Source organism: Ictalurus punctatus, chromosome 7 (genome assembly GCF_001660625.3).
Source record: "Ictalurus punctatus breed USDA103 chromosome 7, Coco_2.0, whole genome shotgun sequence".
In the NCBI taxonomy this organism is placed as follows: Eukaryota; Metazoa; Chordata; class Actinopteri; order Siluriformes; family Ictaluridae; genus Ictalurus; species Ictalurus punctatus.
In genome coordinates, this window is record NC_030422.2 from 17,443,920 (window position 1) to 17,457,379 (window position 13,460).

The following is a 13,460-nucleotide window of genomic DNA, read 5'->3' on the forward strand; positions in this document are numbered from 1 at the left end:
AGGTTTTCATTTAATATCTGTTGATATTTGATAGAGTCCATGATGCCATGTATCCTAACATAATGTCCAGGTCCTCTAGCAGAAAAACAGCCTCAAAACATTAAAGAGCCACCACCATATTTAACTGTGGGCATGAGGTACTTTTCCATATGGCTACCTCTCTGTGTAAGCCAAAACCACCCCTGATGTTGACTGCCAAAAGACCATAGAACCCGGTCCCATTTGAAGTTCCAGTAGGGTCTAGCAAACTGAATATGCTTGAATTTGTTTTTGGATGAGAGTAGAATTTTTTTTTCTTGAAACCCTCCCAAACAACTTTTAGTGATGTAGATGAATTCGGATTGTAGTTTTTGAGACTTTCTGACCCCAAGATGCAACTAACTTCTGCAATTCTCCAGCTGTGATACTTAGAGATTTTTTGGCCACTCGAACCATCCAACCATCCTCTTCACAGTGCATTGAGACAATATAGACACACATCCAATTCCAGGTTGATTCATAACATTTCCAGTTCATTGGAACTTCTTAATTATTGCTCTGATGGTGGAAATGGGCATTTTCAATGCTTTTGCTATTTTCTTATAGCCACTTCCCATTTTGTGAAGCTCAACAACCTTTTGCTGCACATCACCTCTATATTCATTGGTCTAACCCATTGTTATGAATGACTAAGGGAATTTAGCCAAGTCATGGTTGAACAATTTCCTGCTCCTAGTCACCCAGGTGTACTAAAAAAATTATCAATGGGAATATACTTCAAATATATTTTCCCCATATGAATTCACAGGGGTGCCAAAAATTGTTGCACACCTATATTTAACGAAGATATATATATATTTTTTGATAAACCTTTTGTTCTGTTTGCAATTGTTCTCATTGCATTGCAATGAGAGCAGAGTATTTTTGTGAATTCTTTGAACAGATCAAAAGATTAAACAATAAAGACTACATTTTTTTTTAAAATAAAGATTTATTAATAGCCTTCTTTGCTCATATTTACCAAGGGTGCCAATATTAGTGGAGGGCACTGCAACTGTAGTGTAAATTATGGTTCAATATATTGTCCATTTTGGATTGAGTACTTTTAGTGCTTATGTTATCAGAGAAGCTCTGTTCAAATTAAGTAAGTATGTAATACCTGTTATTTTTTATTTATTATTTATTAAAAAAAAAGAAAAGATTAGCTTAGGGGGTGGTATGGTGGTGCAGCAGACAGCATTGCCACCTCACAGCTCCAGGATCCATTCTTGGTTTGATCCTGAGCTCACATCGCTGTCTGGGGGGGATTTCCATGCATGTTCTCCTTGTGGCATGCCAGTAGGTAGACTGGTTTAAATCTGACCACAGATAGTGGCATTACATTATACCCCTAGTATCTACATTGGTGAAAAAGTGTTATTACATTTTGTTAATAAAACAAGGTGATAGACATTTGTTCATTTTGAGGCATAGGAAGCCAACTAGATTTCAATACCGGGTTCAGTTTCTCTCTATTTTGTCTGCAAGCCTTATGGGTTAAGTGTGCATGAGTCAATGTATCTGTGTGTGTCATTAATTGTGACTATGTGTGAGTGAAAGGTGGTTTGATGGCATGGTAAAACTCATTGGTGTTATATGACCCAGTCTCCATAGCATTAGAGGTTTGGTTAGTCTTCATAACTGTTCGTGAGTCAGGCAGTCCTACACTACACAGGCCCCTTCGATACAACTGCATGTTTATATCACACACCAAATGTAGCACTCACTGACTCTCCAAGCCAAGACTTGGAGGTTTCTATTTCTGCAAAGATATTTATTTTATTAGAAAATATTCAAACCAGATGATCAAAAACCTGAATTTTCTCTCTTGGTAAAGCCAAAGTAAATAGAGCTGTTAAAAGATTCCCAATGTATATCCCCCAAAGCCAAAGCCAGGAGCAGATGAAGGGGCAGTGCTTTTCAGTGACTTTTCCACTAATGAAATTTGCATGTAGACTTTACATGAGCCCAAGGACGCCACTCTTGCTATGCGTGGTTGGCTTAAGGGCGGTGGACCTAGCAGCTCATGATACAGCAATTGTGCTGTGCTTTAGCACTGTGTTAATCTATGTACAAACCTCACATTAAAAAATATAAAACCCCAGCTTAGGATAGAATGTGAGGCTTGAGTCTGATGATAAATAACAATCAGCTATACTTCTTGTGCCACACACACACACACACACACACACACACACACACACACACACACACACACACACACACACACACACACACACACACACACACACACACACACACACACACACACACACACACACACACACACACACACACACAAAACAACCCTTAAGACTGGAAGTAGATGCTCATTGCTTGACTCTTGGTTTGATAGACTATCCCAATTTTAAGACTTCTATTTATTTAGTCTAAGCATTTCCCAAAGAAGTTTAAAGCTCCTAAACTTGCAATAATTTCATGGTAGTCTGGAGTACTCCTTTGTCACTTAAGATTTAACTCAAGTTTAAATTGATACCCAGGCTATATGCAAAATCCATAAACTATTATCCTTTTAGTAATTCACAGTGTTCCATGTGTATACACTGACAAATAGCTATTCATATATCTGACAAAGTAAGCATTTCCATTTTGATTTTATGTAAAGAAATAATCCATGCATTCATTTTCATCCAGTATGTGTGACACTACTACACATATCTTCCATATTTGTGGAATACTGAACTTTGACAAAAATACTGACCTTAACTGACTAAGCAGTGTGGTAACATTCACAAAATAAGCCTATTCTTTATATCTGACTGGCTAATTGAACTTCCTTATTTCCAATGTCAACAGACATCACAATCACTTGTTACTTTTTATGATGACTGTCAAACAGAGGCCTGTTTCACCAAGATGCAGTCATTGCGAAACATGGAACACTGCTGACCCGTTACATGCCAAGCCTCCAGACATTCCAAAGTGCAAAAAGCATTTCAATGATTTTTCCATTTTTCGTCTTTTATAGTTGACATCCAAAACAACTTCAGAAGTTTTGGGGAGGGGGGAGCCAAAATTGTGGTCACTCATAAAACAGAATGTTGGTTTATTGCTGAATTTTCTTTAGTGTGTCCAAATATACTAAAGGTTATTTAAAGGGTCCCCTTGATTCTGATGAAAAGTGCTTCTAGTGTTGCATTATAACCTGGGATAGAGTGTATGTTTTATCCATTTCTTCACTTTTTGATTTTTTTCTAAACTTGCCATCCAGTTGGCTCATGTTGGTCATGAAAATATAAACGTTTATAAATCCCTGTACTGTCTTCTACGCACTTACATAAAAGGTAGCAGGTTGAATTTAAAAGAGTCTGCGAGATAAAGTTTCATGTCTGGAATTCAACCTGCACCAGAGCTCTAACTAATTTTTCACCCACCACTGTTGCAAATTCCTGAGGCCATATTGGAAATAGTTTTTTTTAAAAAGTCAAATGTCTAACCTTTCAGGCCAAACATCTGGAATTCCAGCGCAGTGTATTCAAAACATTCTACACATTCAAATCTGTGGATTTACCTTAAATCCATTTACTGCTAAGCTACCTGCAGCTTCTTCTTCTTTTTAACTAGCTATAACATTCATCTCTGGAATGGAGAATAGTACCAGGCACATTTAACAAGTTTTACATGCATTAGTTCTTTGGAAGGGCGACAGAGTGCCCTGTTTTCACTCTGACTGTTTCGACCACCTTGTATCAACATTAGGCAGTGTGCCCACTTATGAAGCGACCTTGGCAATGTGCAGCTGGCACACAAAGCCTGGCTCTGCTGTCCTGTCTAGTATTATACCTCTACAAGTTCTGGCATGCTGGAGCAAATAATTGTGGCATTTAGCCATAACTACAGTGAAGCCCTCAACGGAAGGGCTCATTGATAGGTCTTATTAAGTGCACACACATACACACCCGTCTTGTCCTCTGTGGTGCAATAACATTCACAATAAAGCACTAAGCCCCAGACACATGGCCCCTCATTATACACATCTACAGCCATAAAATCATAAAAGTACTTAAAGTACACACACACACCATCAATGATGGAAGCTTGACTGCCTGCACCCACTAATATTCCACTGGTAAATGTAGGTTAATGTAAAGAAAGAGGCTCATAAACACACACATACACACACTATGAAAGGCACTATTCAGAGCCTAGAGAGCCTGCTCCATAGCCAAACTGGCTCTGATGGCAATTGTGCACCACACAGCCAATCTTATTCACCCGCCTTATTCATGTCGCCTCTATGAAGATGTACTGCTTGACAGGGGAATCCCAAAAAACATCTCACTCAAAAAGCCCCCATTTCTATGCTCTCTTTTTTTTGTGTGGCTATTCACCAGTGATTGCTGAAGCTTCATCTGGGTCTCTCTGACATTCATTTAATCACTTTTGTGTTTGTTTTTCTTTTTCTTCCCTTTATTTGCATTGTTCCACCCCCGATTGTGAAGAGCGGCTCCACATTTCTGCCCAGAAACTAGTCACATGGTTCTCACTTGCTGCAGTGGTGGTACCACAGTAGCATTTGGGGGCAGTGAAAAAAGCCTGCTTAGCACAAAATTAAAACTACCTGCATCTCGTGTTGCATCTCATAATTTCTGGGTTACTATGTCATTTATCATGAGGTACTAAACATAAACATAATAAACGTAATAAGGATCTATGGAATTCATTGAATGATTTCATAGATCCAGCTGTGAACGCTTAGAATCCTCAAGATATTTCACTGCAATAGTTTTATACTCCAAGTATTGTAGAAATAGATCACATGTTAATAAGAATAACCTTGAATAACCCTGTTTTTTCATCTCTCTCTCTCTTGACATCCTCACTACAATGGGGACCAGACAAATGTTCACATAAGGTCCCCCTTCACCCAATACACATGTACACGCATGCACGCACGCACAGATGTCCAGTGTGCTCCATTTGTGAAATCTACTATCACTGGCATCAACAATTTATTATCCTTGACATGAGTCGTTGCTTTTCAGTCACCTAAAATAAACATGTAGACATATGCTAGACCGCACTTGTACAGACACATACATGCCTATAAACACACAGACACACACACACACACTCTTAAAACAGAGTGTGTTTACAATCCAACATGCTAGGCCTTAGTTCACACACCCGGACACACATGCACAGACAAACACACACTTGCTGGCACCACTTAAACACGTTGTGCCTGGCCACCATGACACATGCTGTGCTGACATGTGCCACAACCGCACTGCAATGAAAAAAAGAAGCAAATTCTATCATTCCTCTCCCACTACTGCTTTTTCCTCCCTTGACGCAGTTGAAAAATAGCAGGGAAAAGAATGCTGGATTCAGCGTCCCTTTGCAGTACATGCCAGAGTCATGCTTCTGGAACAGACAGAGAGAGTGTGTGTGGGGGTGGACAGAGAGTGTGAGAGCTGGGCAAGAGCTGAGATCTCACATACACCGAATCTGTCTCTAAAATGGACATATGCATACACAGACAAACATACATCCTGTACTACTGGCTCTTCAGTCTTTTGCACACACACACATGCACACACACAGTGCGTACACTTTAACACTGTCTCTGTTGAAGGTCAACAGCAATTGGATAATGTGTTGAGTTAACTATAGCCTCTGGACGATGGCTCCCCAGGCTCACTTTGAAGTTGAAATATACTTTTTGTTTCTTGTATAGTGGCAGCAACACTGGCAGAGGGCGTAGTCTCATGTTGAAAGCACTGCTTTATCCTTCATTTGGTGGGAAATGTGTTGCTGGCCAGAACAAAACACGCCTATTACTTGCCACCTTTGAAATTTTCCCAACAGACACTTTCCACATCCCTCACGTCACACAAATGACGCCTAGAGGTGACCACTTTTATCAGTGGGAATGAACACATTTTACACTGGCACAAATCAGTCAGTTAATTCCTACCGCAGATTGTACAGGCCACGAGCTTGTTAATGAAAGATTTGAGATTACATCCTAAAAGTCTAGCCTCATCACCTGTGAGGGATTTGTCATTTGGTTTAGTTTACTGTGGAAAGAACGGAAAGTTTGGAAAAAAGTTCTTTCCACTCATTACTCCTCCACCCCTTAGGCCTTTTGTGGACGTTGCCACAGTCACTCTTGCATGTGCATGAACAATCTAGTTGTATAAAATAGTCTTTTAATCACTCTTTTTTTTTCCATACTGTTTTAACTTTTAACTTGAATTTTACTTACTGGACCTAGATGATCCACTGGGTAAGTTATTGCAGAGACAGCTACGATTGAATATACTTAGTAAATTATCCACTAAAATGCTATTACTTTTAGTACATCTTTTTATTTTGTTGTCCTTTTCCTGTTCTAGGAGGAGGAGGTTATGGATTGGTGGAGTAAGTTCTATGCCTCGACAGGAGAGAGGAAAAAGTGTGGGAGCTATCTGGACAAAGGCCTCGACATGCTACAGGTAAAGCAAAAAAAAAAAACCAAAAAACATGCACAGCAATACACTTATTGCTAACTAACAGTAGGTGGTAGCACTTTCAGATTTTAATCTTTACCAATTTCCACTCACTAACTGAGTCTCCTCTATGACACGACAGCTATCAACTTTGGAGGGTGAATGTTAATATGTGGTTGTTCCAAATCTCTTGCAACAAGCCATGTAATGTCACAGATCTCCTGAAATACATGAGCGAACAGATATGCACTACATATCAGATGGCACGCTTCATGTTCTCCTAGTGTGACTATCATGTTCACACTGGTAAATTCAATGAAATGTTTGTGATATCTGGATTATGTATCTCAAATGTTTTCTGATTAGTGCAAATTTGATTTGAGATGTTATGACCCTACAAAAATCAGGCACTCCATACTTAAGTACATAGTGTATAGTATAAGGTGTTGTATTTTGTGCATATGTCATTTGAGTGCATTTTGGATCACTGATGTTGGGATTTTAACTTACAACTTCATGACAACGAGGAGAAGACTTGGTAGCATTTCAATGCAGAGGCAAAGTATACATCATCATTAAAATACTTATAGTATTAAATCACTATAATAGATGACTCAGCTGAAATCACATCAGTTCCATACAATGCCAAGCAAAACCAAACACAAAAAGTGCAATGGGAATATTGTCTGATGGTGCAGGAACATAAGCTTTGCAGCATGACTGCAAAAGTCTGCTGAGCCATTGGGGACAGCACGTGCCGTCTTTCAAGTGTACACTTCCCTCTAGTCCACTCCAGCCCACTTCCCACGAGCCTGTCTGTTTAGAAAGCAGCCCTCGGCTGACAACTTTTCCGATAAATTCATGTCAGGGATGCCGCAGGGGGATAACTGAGAGCAGACAGGGGCTCAGCTACTGACATCATCAATTCATTCCCACTTGATCCACATTACTTTCTCCCCAACGCCACAATCTTTCTCCTAGCCAAGCTTTCCATCGTTTCCTGTCCCAGGAGCATAGTCTGACAGCCTTCCAGTCATCCTTTGTTTCTCAGGGCTTACCTTTCTCGTGTGTGGAAAGTTTGGCAAAAAAAAAAAAAAGCAAGGCTGGGCTTTGCTTCTAAGAAGGGAGGAGTCACACTGACACTGACTCTCACTCAGAACTGCTGTGATCAGCTGTTATTTTGAACTAATGGTGCCTCAGGGATAGAGAGAAAGACGGAGAAGGAGAGAGATTTTGTGTGATGTGTGCAATCGCACACTGGTTGTGGAGATGAGGCCAGAACACAGAGTGAATCATTTGGAACAACAAAGACTATTTATGGATATTCACTCTTGCTCTCATCAATAAACTGTCTCCTGGGTGGTCTTTTCAATGCCTTTTTAGGTAGCTGCATTATGTGGTACATAGATACAGTATTACAGCACTGTGTATTTTCCCCTCAGAGCATCAGTCATTTATACTATTTTTAAATGTCCTTGTAAAAAGAAAATTCCTTGATACCTTTACACTTATTACTATAACCACATTTAAGGTTGTTTTATACAGTTGAAACTTTAGACCCACAATTAAGGTCCATGACTTAAAATACATCTTGGCAATAGATACAATAACGTGTGGTATATTCATCCGTTGAAGCATAACCATTATGTAACTGTATTTACAACGCTTTCCATGACTGATATTTCAGTTTATAACCACTCTCTCTATGTTTGTGAAAGTTTGTCTTCATCTAGGTCATTTTGAATGCCTCAGACTATTAAGTCAAGCCAACTGGACTTGTGGTAAAATCAAGAAGATGTTTTTCATTTTCTTTACAGCTCAGACCACTTCAAGACCTTCAACACAAATCAAAATTCATCTCTCTACTAGGCATCTCGCTCTCTCTTTGTCACTCACTCAATATCATTCCCTCTGCAGGTGTACGACACTGAACTGGAAAAAGTTGACGGCTTTGAGCAGCTCACAGATTTCTGTCAGACATTCAAGCTTTTCCGTGGACGCACTCAGGAGAGTGAGAGTGATGATCCATCCATTGTTGGAGAGTTCAAGGTGAAAGCTCTAAAATCCCATATATGACATTGAAGCTTGTCATGCAATGACATGATACTCACTCAAATGCTAGAATTGGTTTTGCTTGTATCCCTGCCTGCATTTACAGTAAAAAAAAGAAAGAAAAAAAAACCTTACATGCAGAGCCAGATGTGTAATGTGAGGGATGTTCAGGTTGCCTAACAGACCTCATAGATTGACTGAGGCTTTTTTTTTTCAATTGGCCACAAATTCAACCTGGAAAGTGATTGATACATTGCAAATCATATGTGTAATGATTGTGTTTTCATATATAGAAATTGCTTTTGTCTGACTTCTCTTATCTTGCTATACAGGGCATGTTTAAGATCTACCATTTACCAGAGGACCCATCTGCCCCTTCACCCCCCCGCCAGTTCTGTCTCCTTCCTCCTAACGGCATAGAGGAGTGTTTAGTTCGGGTGTATATTATTCAGGCTTACGGCCTGCAGCCCAAAGACACCAATGGCAAGGTGGGTGTTACAGTAGCAGACCGTTCAAGTCCGTTACTATAATTTTTCCCCTGTGTGTTGTATTTAATTTATTTTTACTCCCAGTCAGTTAGCTGATTATATGGGTTTTGTAAATAAGGGACATTATAGATGGTATACAGGTGCATCTCAAAAAATTTAAATATTGTGGAAAAGTTCATTTTTTTTTTAGTAATTTAATTCAATTTCATATGTTCTGACATCTATCCTTCTTAAATAAGTGAAATTGTTTAGGAATTGTCCTATATGAAGTATTCAGATACACTTCTCAAAAGGTAAGGTGACAAGTGAACACATACATAAAATATTTCATCTCAATGTCATATGTTGATATAAGCGTTCATAAATCCTCCAGCATTGTTTTCTGAAAGTTGTATGCAATGCTTATGAATGTGTTATGAAGGCACTTAAAATAAAGTCCAGGGCAAATTGACTGATATTCACCAGAGGTGGTTTTGGTGGATCCAAAACATACATTAAATCAACACAAAATTATTTTATTGACCACAAAATCAAGGTCCTGCCATGGTCATCCCAGTCTGCTGACTTGAAACCCATAGAAAACCTGTGAGGTGAACTGAAGAGGAGAGTCCACCAGTGTGGACCTCGAAATATGAAGGATCTGGAGAGATTCTGTATGGAGGAATGGTCTCAGATCCGTTGCCATGTATTCTCCAACTTCATAGCGGTTATCTTGGCAAAGGGAGGTAGCACAAAGTATTGACTAAATTGTTTCACACCTATATTTAACAAAAATCTTTTTTTAATATAAACCTGTGTTTTGTTTACAATTGTTTGATATCCATGAGAGCAGAGTATTTTACAGCAAAGTTTTACTGTGTATAAGGATTTTCATGGGGAACAAAATCATAAGAGGACTAGAGATGTTAGTGTATGAATCTATAAAGTCAACACTTCCTTACCAGCTATAGGCATGAACAGTGTACTGTCTCCACTGACCTGGCCACAGATGGTCTCTCCTGTGAGTCATTAATTATGAACACACTCTGATGATGTTTTGTCATTACCTCTTCAGGTCAAGAGTTATGATATGGAACATTTCACACACACACTAGCCTCCTCTACAATTATCGTTGTGGTTGGATGATTTTTCCACACTACTAGTGAGAGAGGGGTTGGTTTGAGTCAAGAGAGGTTTTGCTGCTGTATGTGCTGGACATTGATGAATATGCTGGTGTGTGTGTGTATGTGTGTGTGTGTGTGTGTGTGTGTGTGTGTGTCTGTGTGTGTGTTACTGCATACACTTTAATGGATCTCTTTTATCTCTCTCTCTCTCCCTCTCTCTCTCTCTCTCTCTCTCTCTCTCTCTCTCTCTCTCTCTCTCTCTCTCTCTCTCTTCACACAGTGTGACCCATACATCAAGATCATATTAGGGAAGAAATCAGTAAACGATCATGACCACTACATACCCTGCACCTTGGAACCAGTTTTTGGAAAGTAAGTCTCTCTCTCTCTCTCTCTCTCTCTCTCTCTCTCTCTCTCTCTCTCTCTCTCATCATGCACGTGCAGGCAAAAAATTTGATCGTGTGGATGTGGTATATCAGATGGGAAAATATAAGTGTACCAGCAGGGGTCGCTATACTCTTAGCAATGGTCACGTCATTATTTCTATAAAACTTGAGTCATTACACTTTGATAAGTTAAAGCTCATATTGATGCAAACCAGATAACGGCACGATGTGGTGACGTTCTTAAATTCAATATAATTTGATTAGAGCATGAATGGAGAATTTATTAAGCCCTCATTTTATGAAGAACAGTGAGTCAGACAGCACAGTGTGTCATGAGTCAAAGAGTCAGAGAGTCTGGAGTCATGGTGTACGATTAACACCATTTACCGTTTTCCTTTTTTTCTCTCAGGATGTATGAACTGACATGCTCCCTACCCCTGGAGAAAGATCTAAGGATCATGCTGTATGATTATGACATGCTGTCTAAAGATGAAAAGATCGGCGAGACCGTCATTGACCTGGAGAACCGCTTCCTGTCACGTTACAGTGCCCGCTGTGGCCTTCCCCAGTCCTACTGTGTGTAAGGAATACACACACATACACACACACAAACACACACACACACACACACACAAATACAATAAGTCAGTTTATTTTCTGTTGATGAACAGGACATCACTAATACATGAACTAGCACTATGTTAGTAAGACAAGCTCTTTATTTGGTATCTTAACTCTGCTTGACAGGAAACCTTTTGGCTCTTTTATTTATTTATTTTTTTAAAAAGTGACTTTTTGTTTCCTTGTGGGGGCCAGCCAAATGTCCCCACAAGGTCAAATCTATCAGATATTCCTATTCTTGTTGAGACGTTTGGTCCCCACCATCCCACATACCTCTGAACAAAAAATAAGTAGTATTTTTACTCTTTACCATTAACCTGACTTATTTCTGCTAGTGTAATAGTGCTCATAATTTGCAGTGTTAATAAAACCATTTAAATCTTTGCCAGTCCAACAATGTTGTATTTGTGTACCTTTTGGTACACGGATATCTATAAATGTAACATCTGGTCAGTGTAATGTACCCAGTGTAATCCCTGACACTCACACAGGGCTGGAGTGAATCAGTGGAGAGATCAGATGAAACCCACCCAGCTGCTCCATCATCTCTGTCAGAGGAGAAACTACAAACTGCCTGTCTACAAGCATGACAGAGTGATTTTTAGAGGCCATGAGTACACCACTGCAGACCTTGGTCAGTCATACATGCACACTTATGTATACCTTACCAATCTGAATTTATAATTTGTTATAATGTATTCAGCTCATACTACAATGTGTCTGTACAGTGTATGTGTGTATAAAGTAGATGTTATTTATTGTGGGCATAGGCAGGAGAATAAGAAATGAAAGTGGAAGTGTTTTTTTTTGGCGCTGCTGAGTGCATTAGTCATAAGTAAGAGCTTATCAAAGCAATGGTCCAATTCCATCATATCTTCCATCAATAAAGAAAAGTGTGTTTAGCTGCGGTTGTATGAAAACACTGACAAAAGAGAATGAATGCATGTGGGCAGCTGTGGCTCAGGTGGTAGAGCAGGTTGTCCACTAATCGCAGTGTTGGCGGTTCGATTCCTGGTCCACATGACTCCACATGACAAAAGTGTCCTCGGGCAAGACAATGTAAACCCAAGTTGCTCCCAATGGCAAGCTAACACCTTGCATGGCAGCTCTGCTACCATTGGTGTGTAAGTGTGTGTGTGAATGGGTGAATGAGGCACAGTGTAAAGCTTTGTAGAACCACTAATGTTAAATAAGCGCTATATAAGTGCAGACCATCAACATTTATCATACGTCATGCCTGTTCCAGGCATCATATCTGATCGCAGGTAGACATTTTCCTGCTTGGGTGTTATTAACAGATATACAAAACCTGTGTAAATTTACAACATCAGTGGATATTTTTCAACAGAATATATATCTTTCCTCCCATAGTGATAGCACATGCACCCTTGACAGAAGTTTGCAATTATTTCCCTACTATACCCTACTACAGTATGTCCCGACCTTTCTCATTTCCTCTGTCCAAAACACCAAACACGTTAACCAACAAATAAAGCCAACCCTTTCCTATACTACTGAGGTGAGGCACACAGTGAGGGAGACTAGGGGCTCCAGCAGCCATCTTTCCAAGGTCAGCTCCAGATTTACAGTGCGCTAGTGCACTAATCCAACCCAGCCAAGATCAACACTGCGGTGGGCTTCTCCAGCTCTCTTCATCCTTCGGCTTCCATCTCACCACCAAGGAATACTACCTCGCTTTGTTTCCCCCCACGTAACCATAACGACCCAGGCTAAAGCGATTGTCAGGTGGCTTTTTTGGGCTTCCAGCTTCTTCATGGTCGACTGTATTCCTCCAATCCTCTCGTGTTTCTATCCTCTCCACACCCTGACCATGTTTCCCTCAGGGATGTGACACAGGGTATGAGGCCATAAACTCAACGGAGTAGAATGCTTTTTTCCCCCTCTCTCTCTTACTCTCTCAGTCTTGGAAGAGGAAAAATCTTCCCTTAGATCAACACAGAAATCATTGGGTCATCCAGAGAACTGAGAAGGATAAACTCTTCAGACCATAGAAATGGAATGCTTCATGAATTTACTTTATAGTCCTACTTTTTTCCTCCTTTTCACAACGTCTCATTGATGACTTTATAAAGACGTGTTTCAATTGCCCACTTCAGCTCAAATGTGAGGGTCAAGTCCTGATATTTTTTTACACAAAAACAATATTGCGGTGAATATTGCGCTTACTGCACATCACGTTTACAGTATTAGGTTAAAACAAAAAAAAGAAAAAGAAAAAGACATTTGGCCAAAGCTATTTCCTGGTATGCTGAATAAATACACATAGTGAACATTCCGGAAATCACTTACATGCATGCGTTTGTTGCACATATACA

General features: G+C 39.8%; 1 protein-coding gene across 13 annotated transcripts in view; it reads left to right on the forward strand.

Moving 5' to 3' along the window:
• Positions 1-13,460, forward strand: part of dysf (dysferlin, limb girdle muscular dystrophy 2B (autosomal recessive)) — a 90,990-nt gene that overhangs the window by 62,791 nt on the left and 14,739 nt on the right. For all 13 annotated transcript variants that reach the window (XM_053681337.1, XM_053681343.1, XM_053681345.1 and 10 more), the window contains 6 exons: positions 6,381-6,479; positions 8,391-8,522; positions 8,858-9,013; positions 10,398-10,489; positions 10,913-11,083; positions 11,616-11,758. In XM_053681337.1, the coding sequence (XP_053537312.1) occupies positions 6,381-6,479; positions 8,391-8,522; positions 8,858-9,013; positions 10,398-10,489; positions 10,913-11,083; positions 11,616-11,758 (793 nt within the window). The remainder of the gene's footprint in view (positions 1-6,380; positions 6,480-8,390; positions 8,523-8,857; positions 9,014-10,397; positions 10,490-10,912; positions 11,084-11,615; positions 11,759-13,460) is intronic.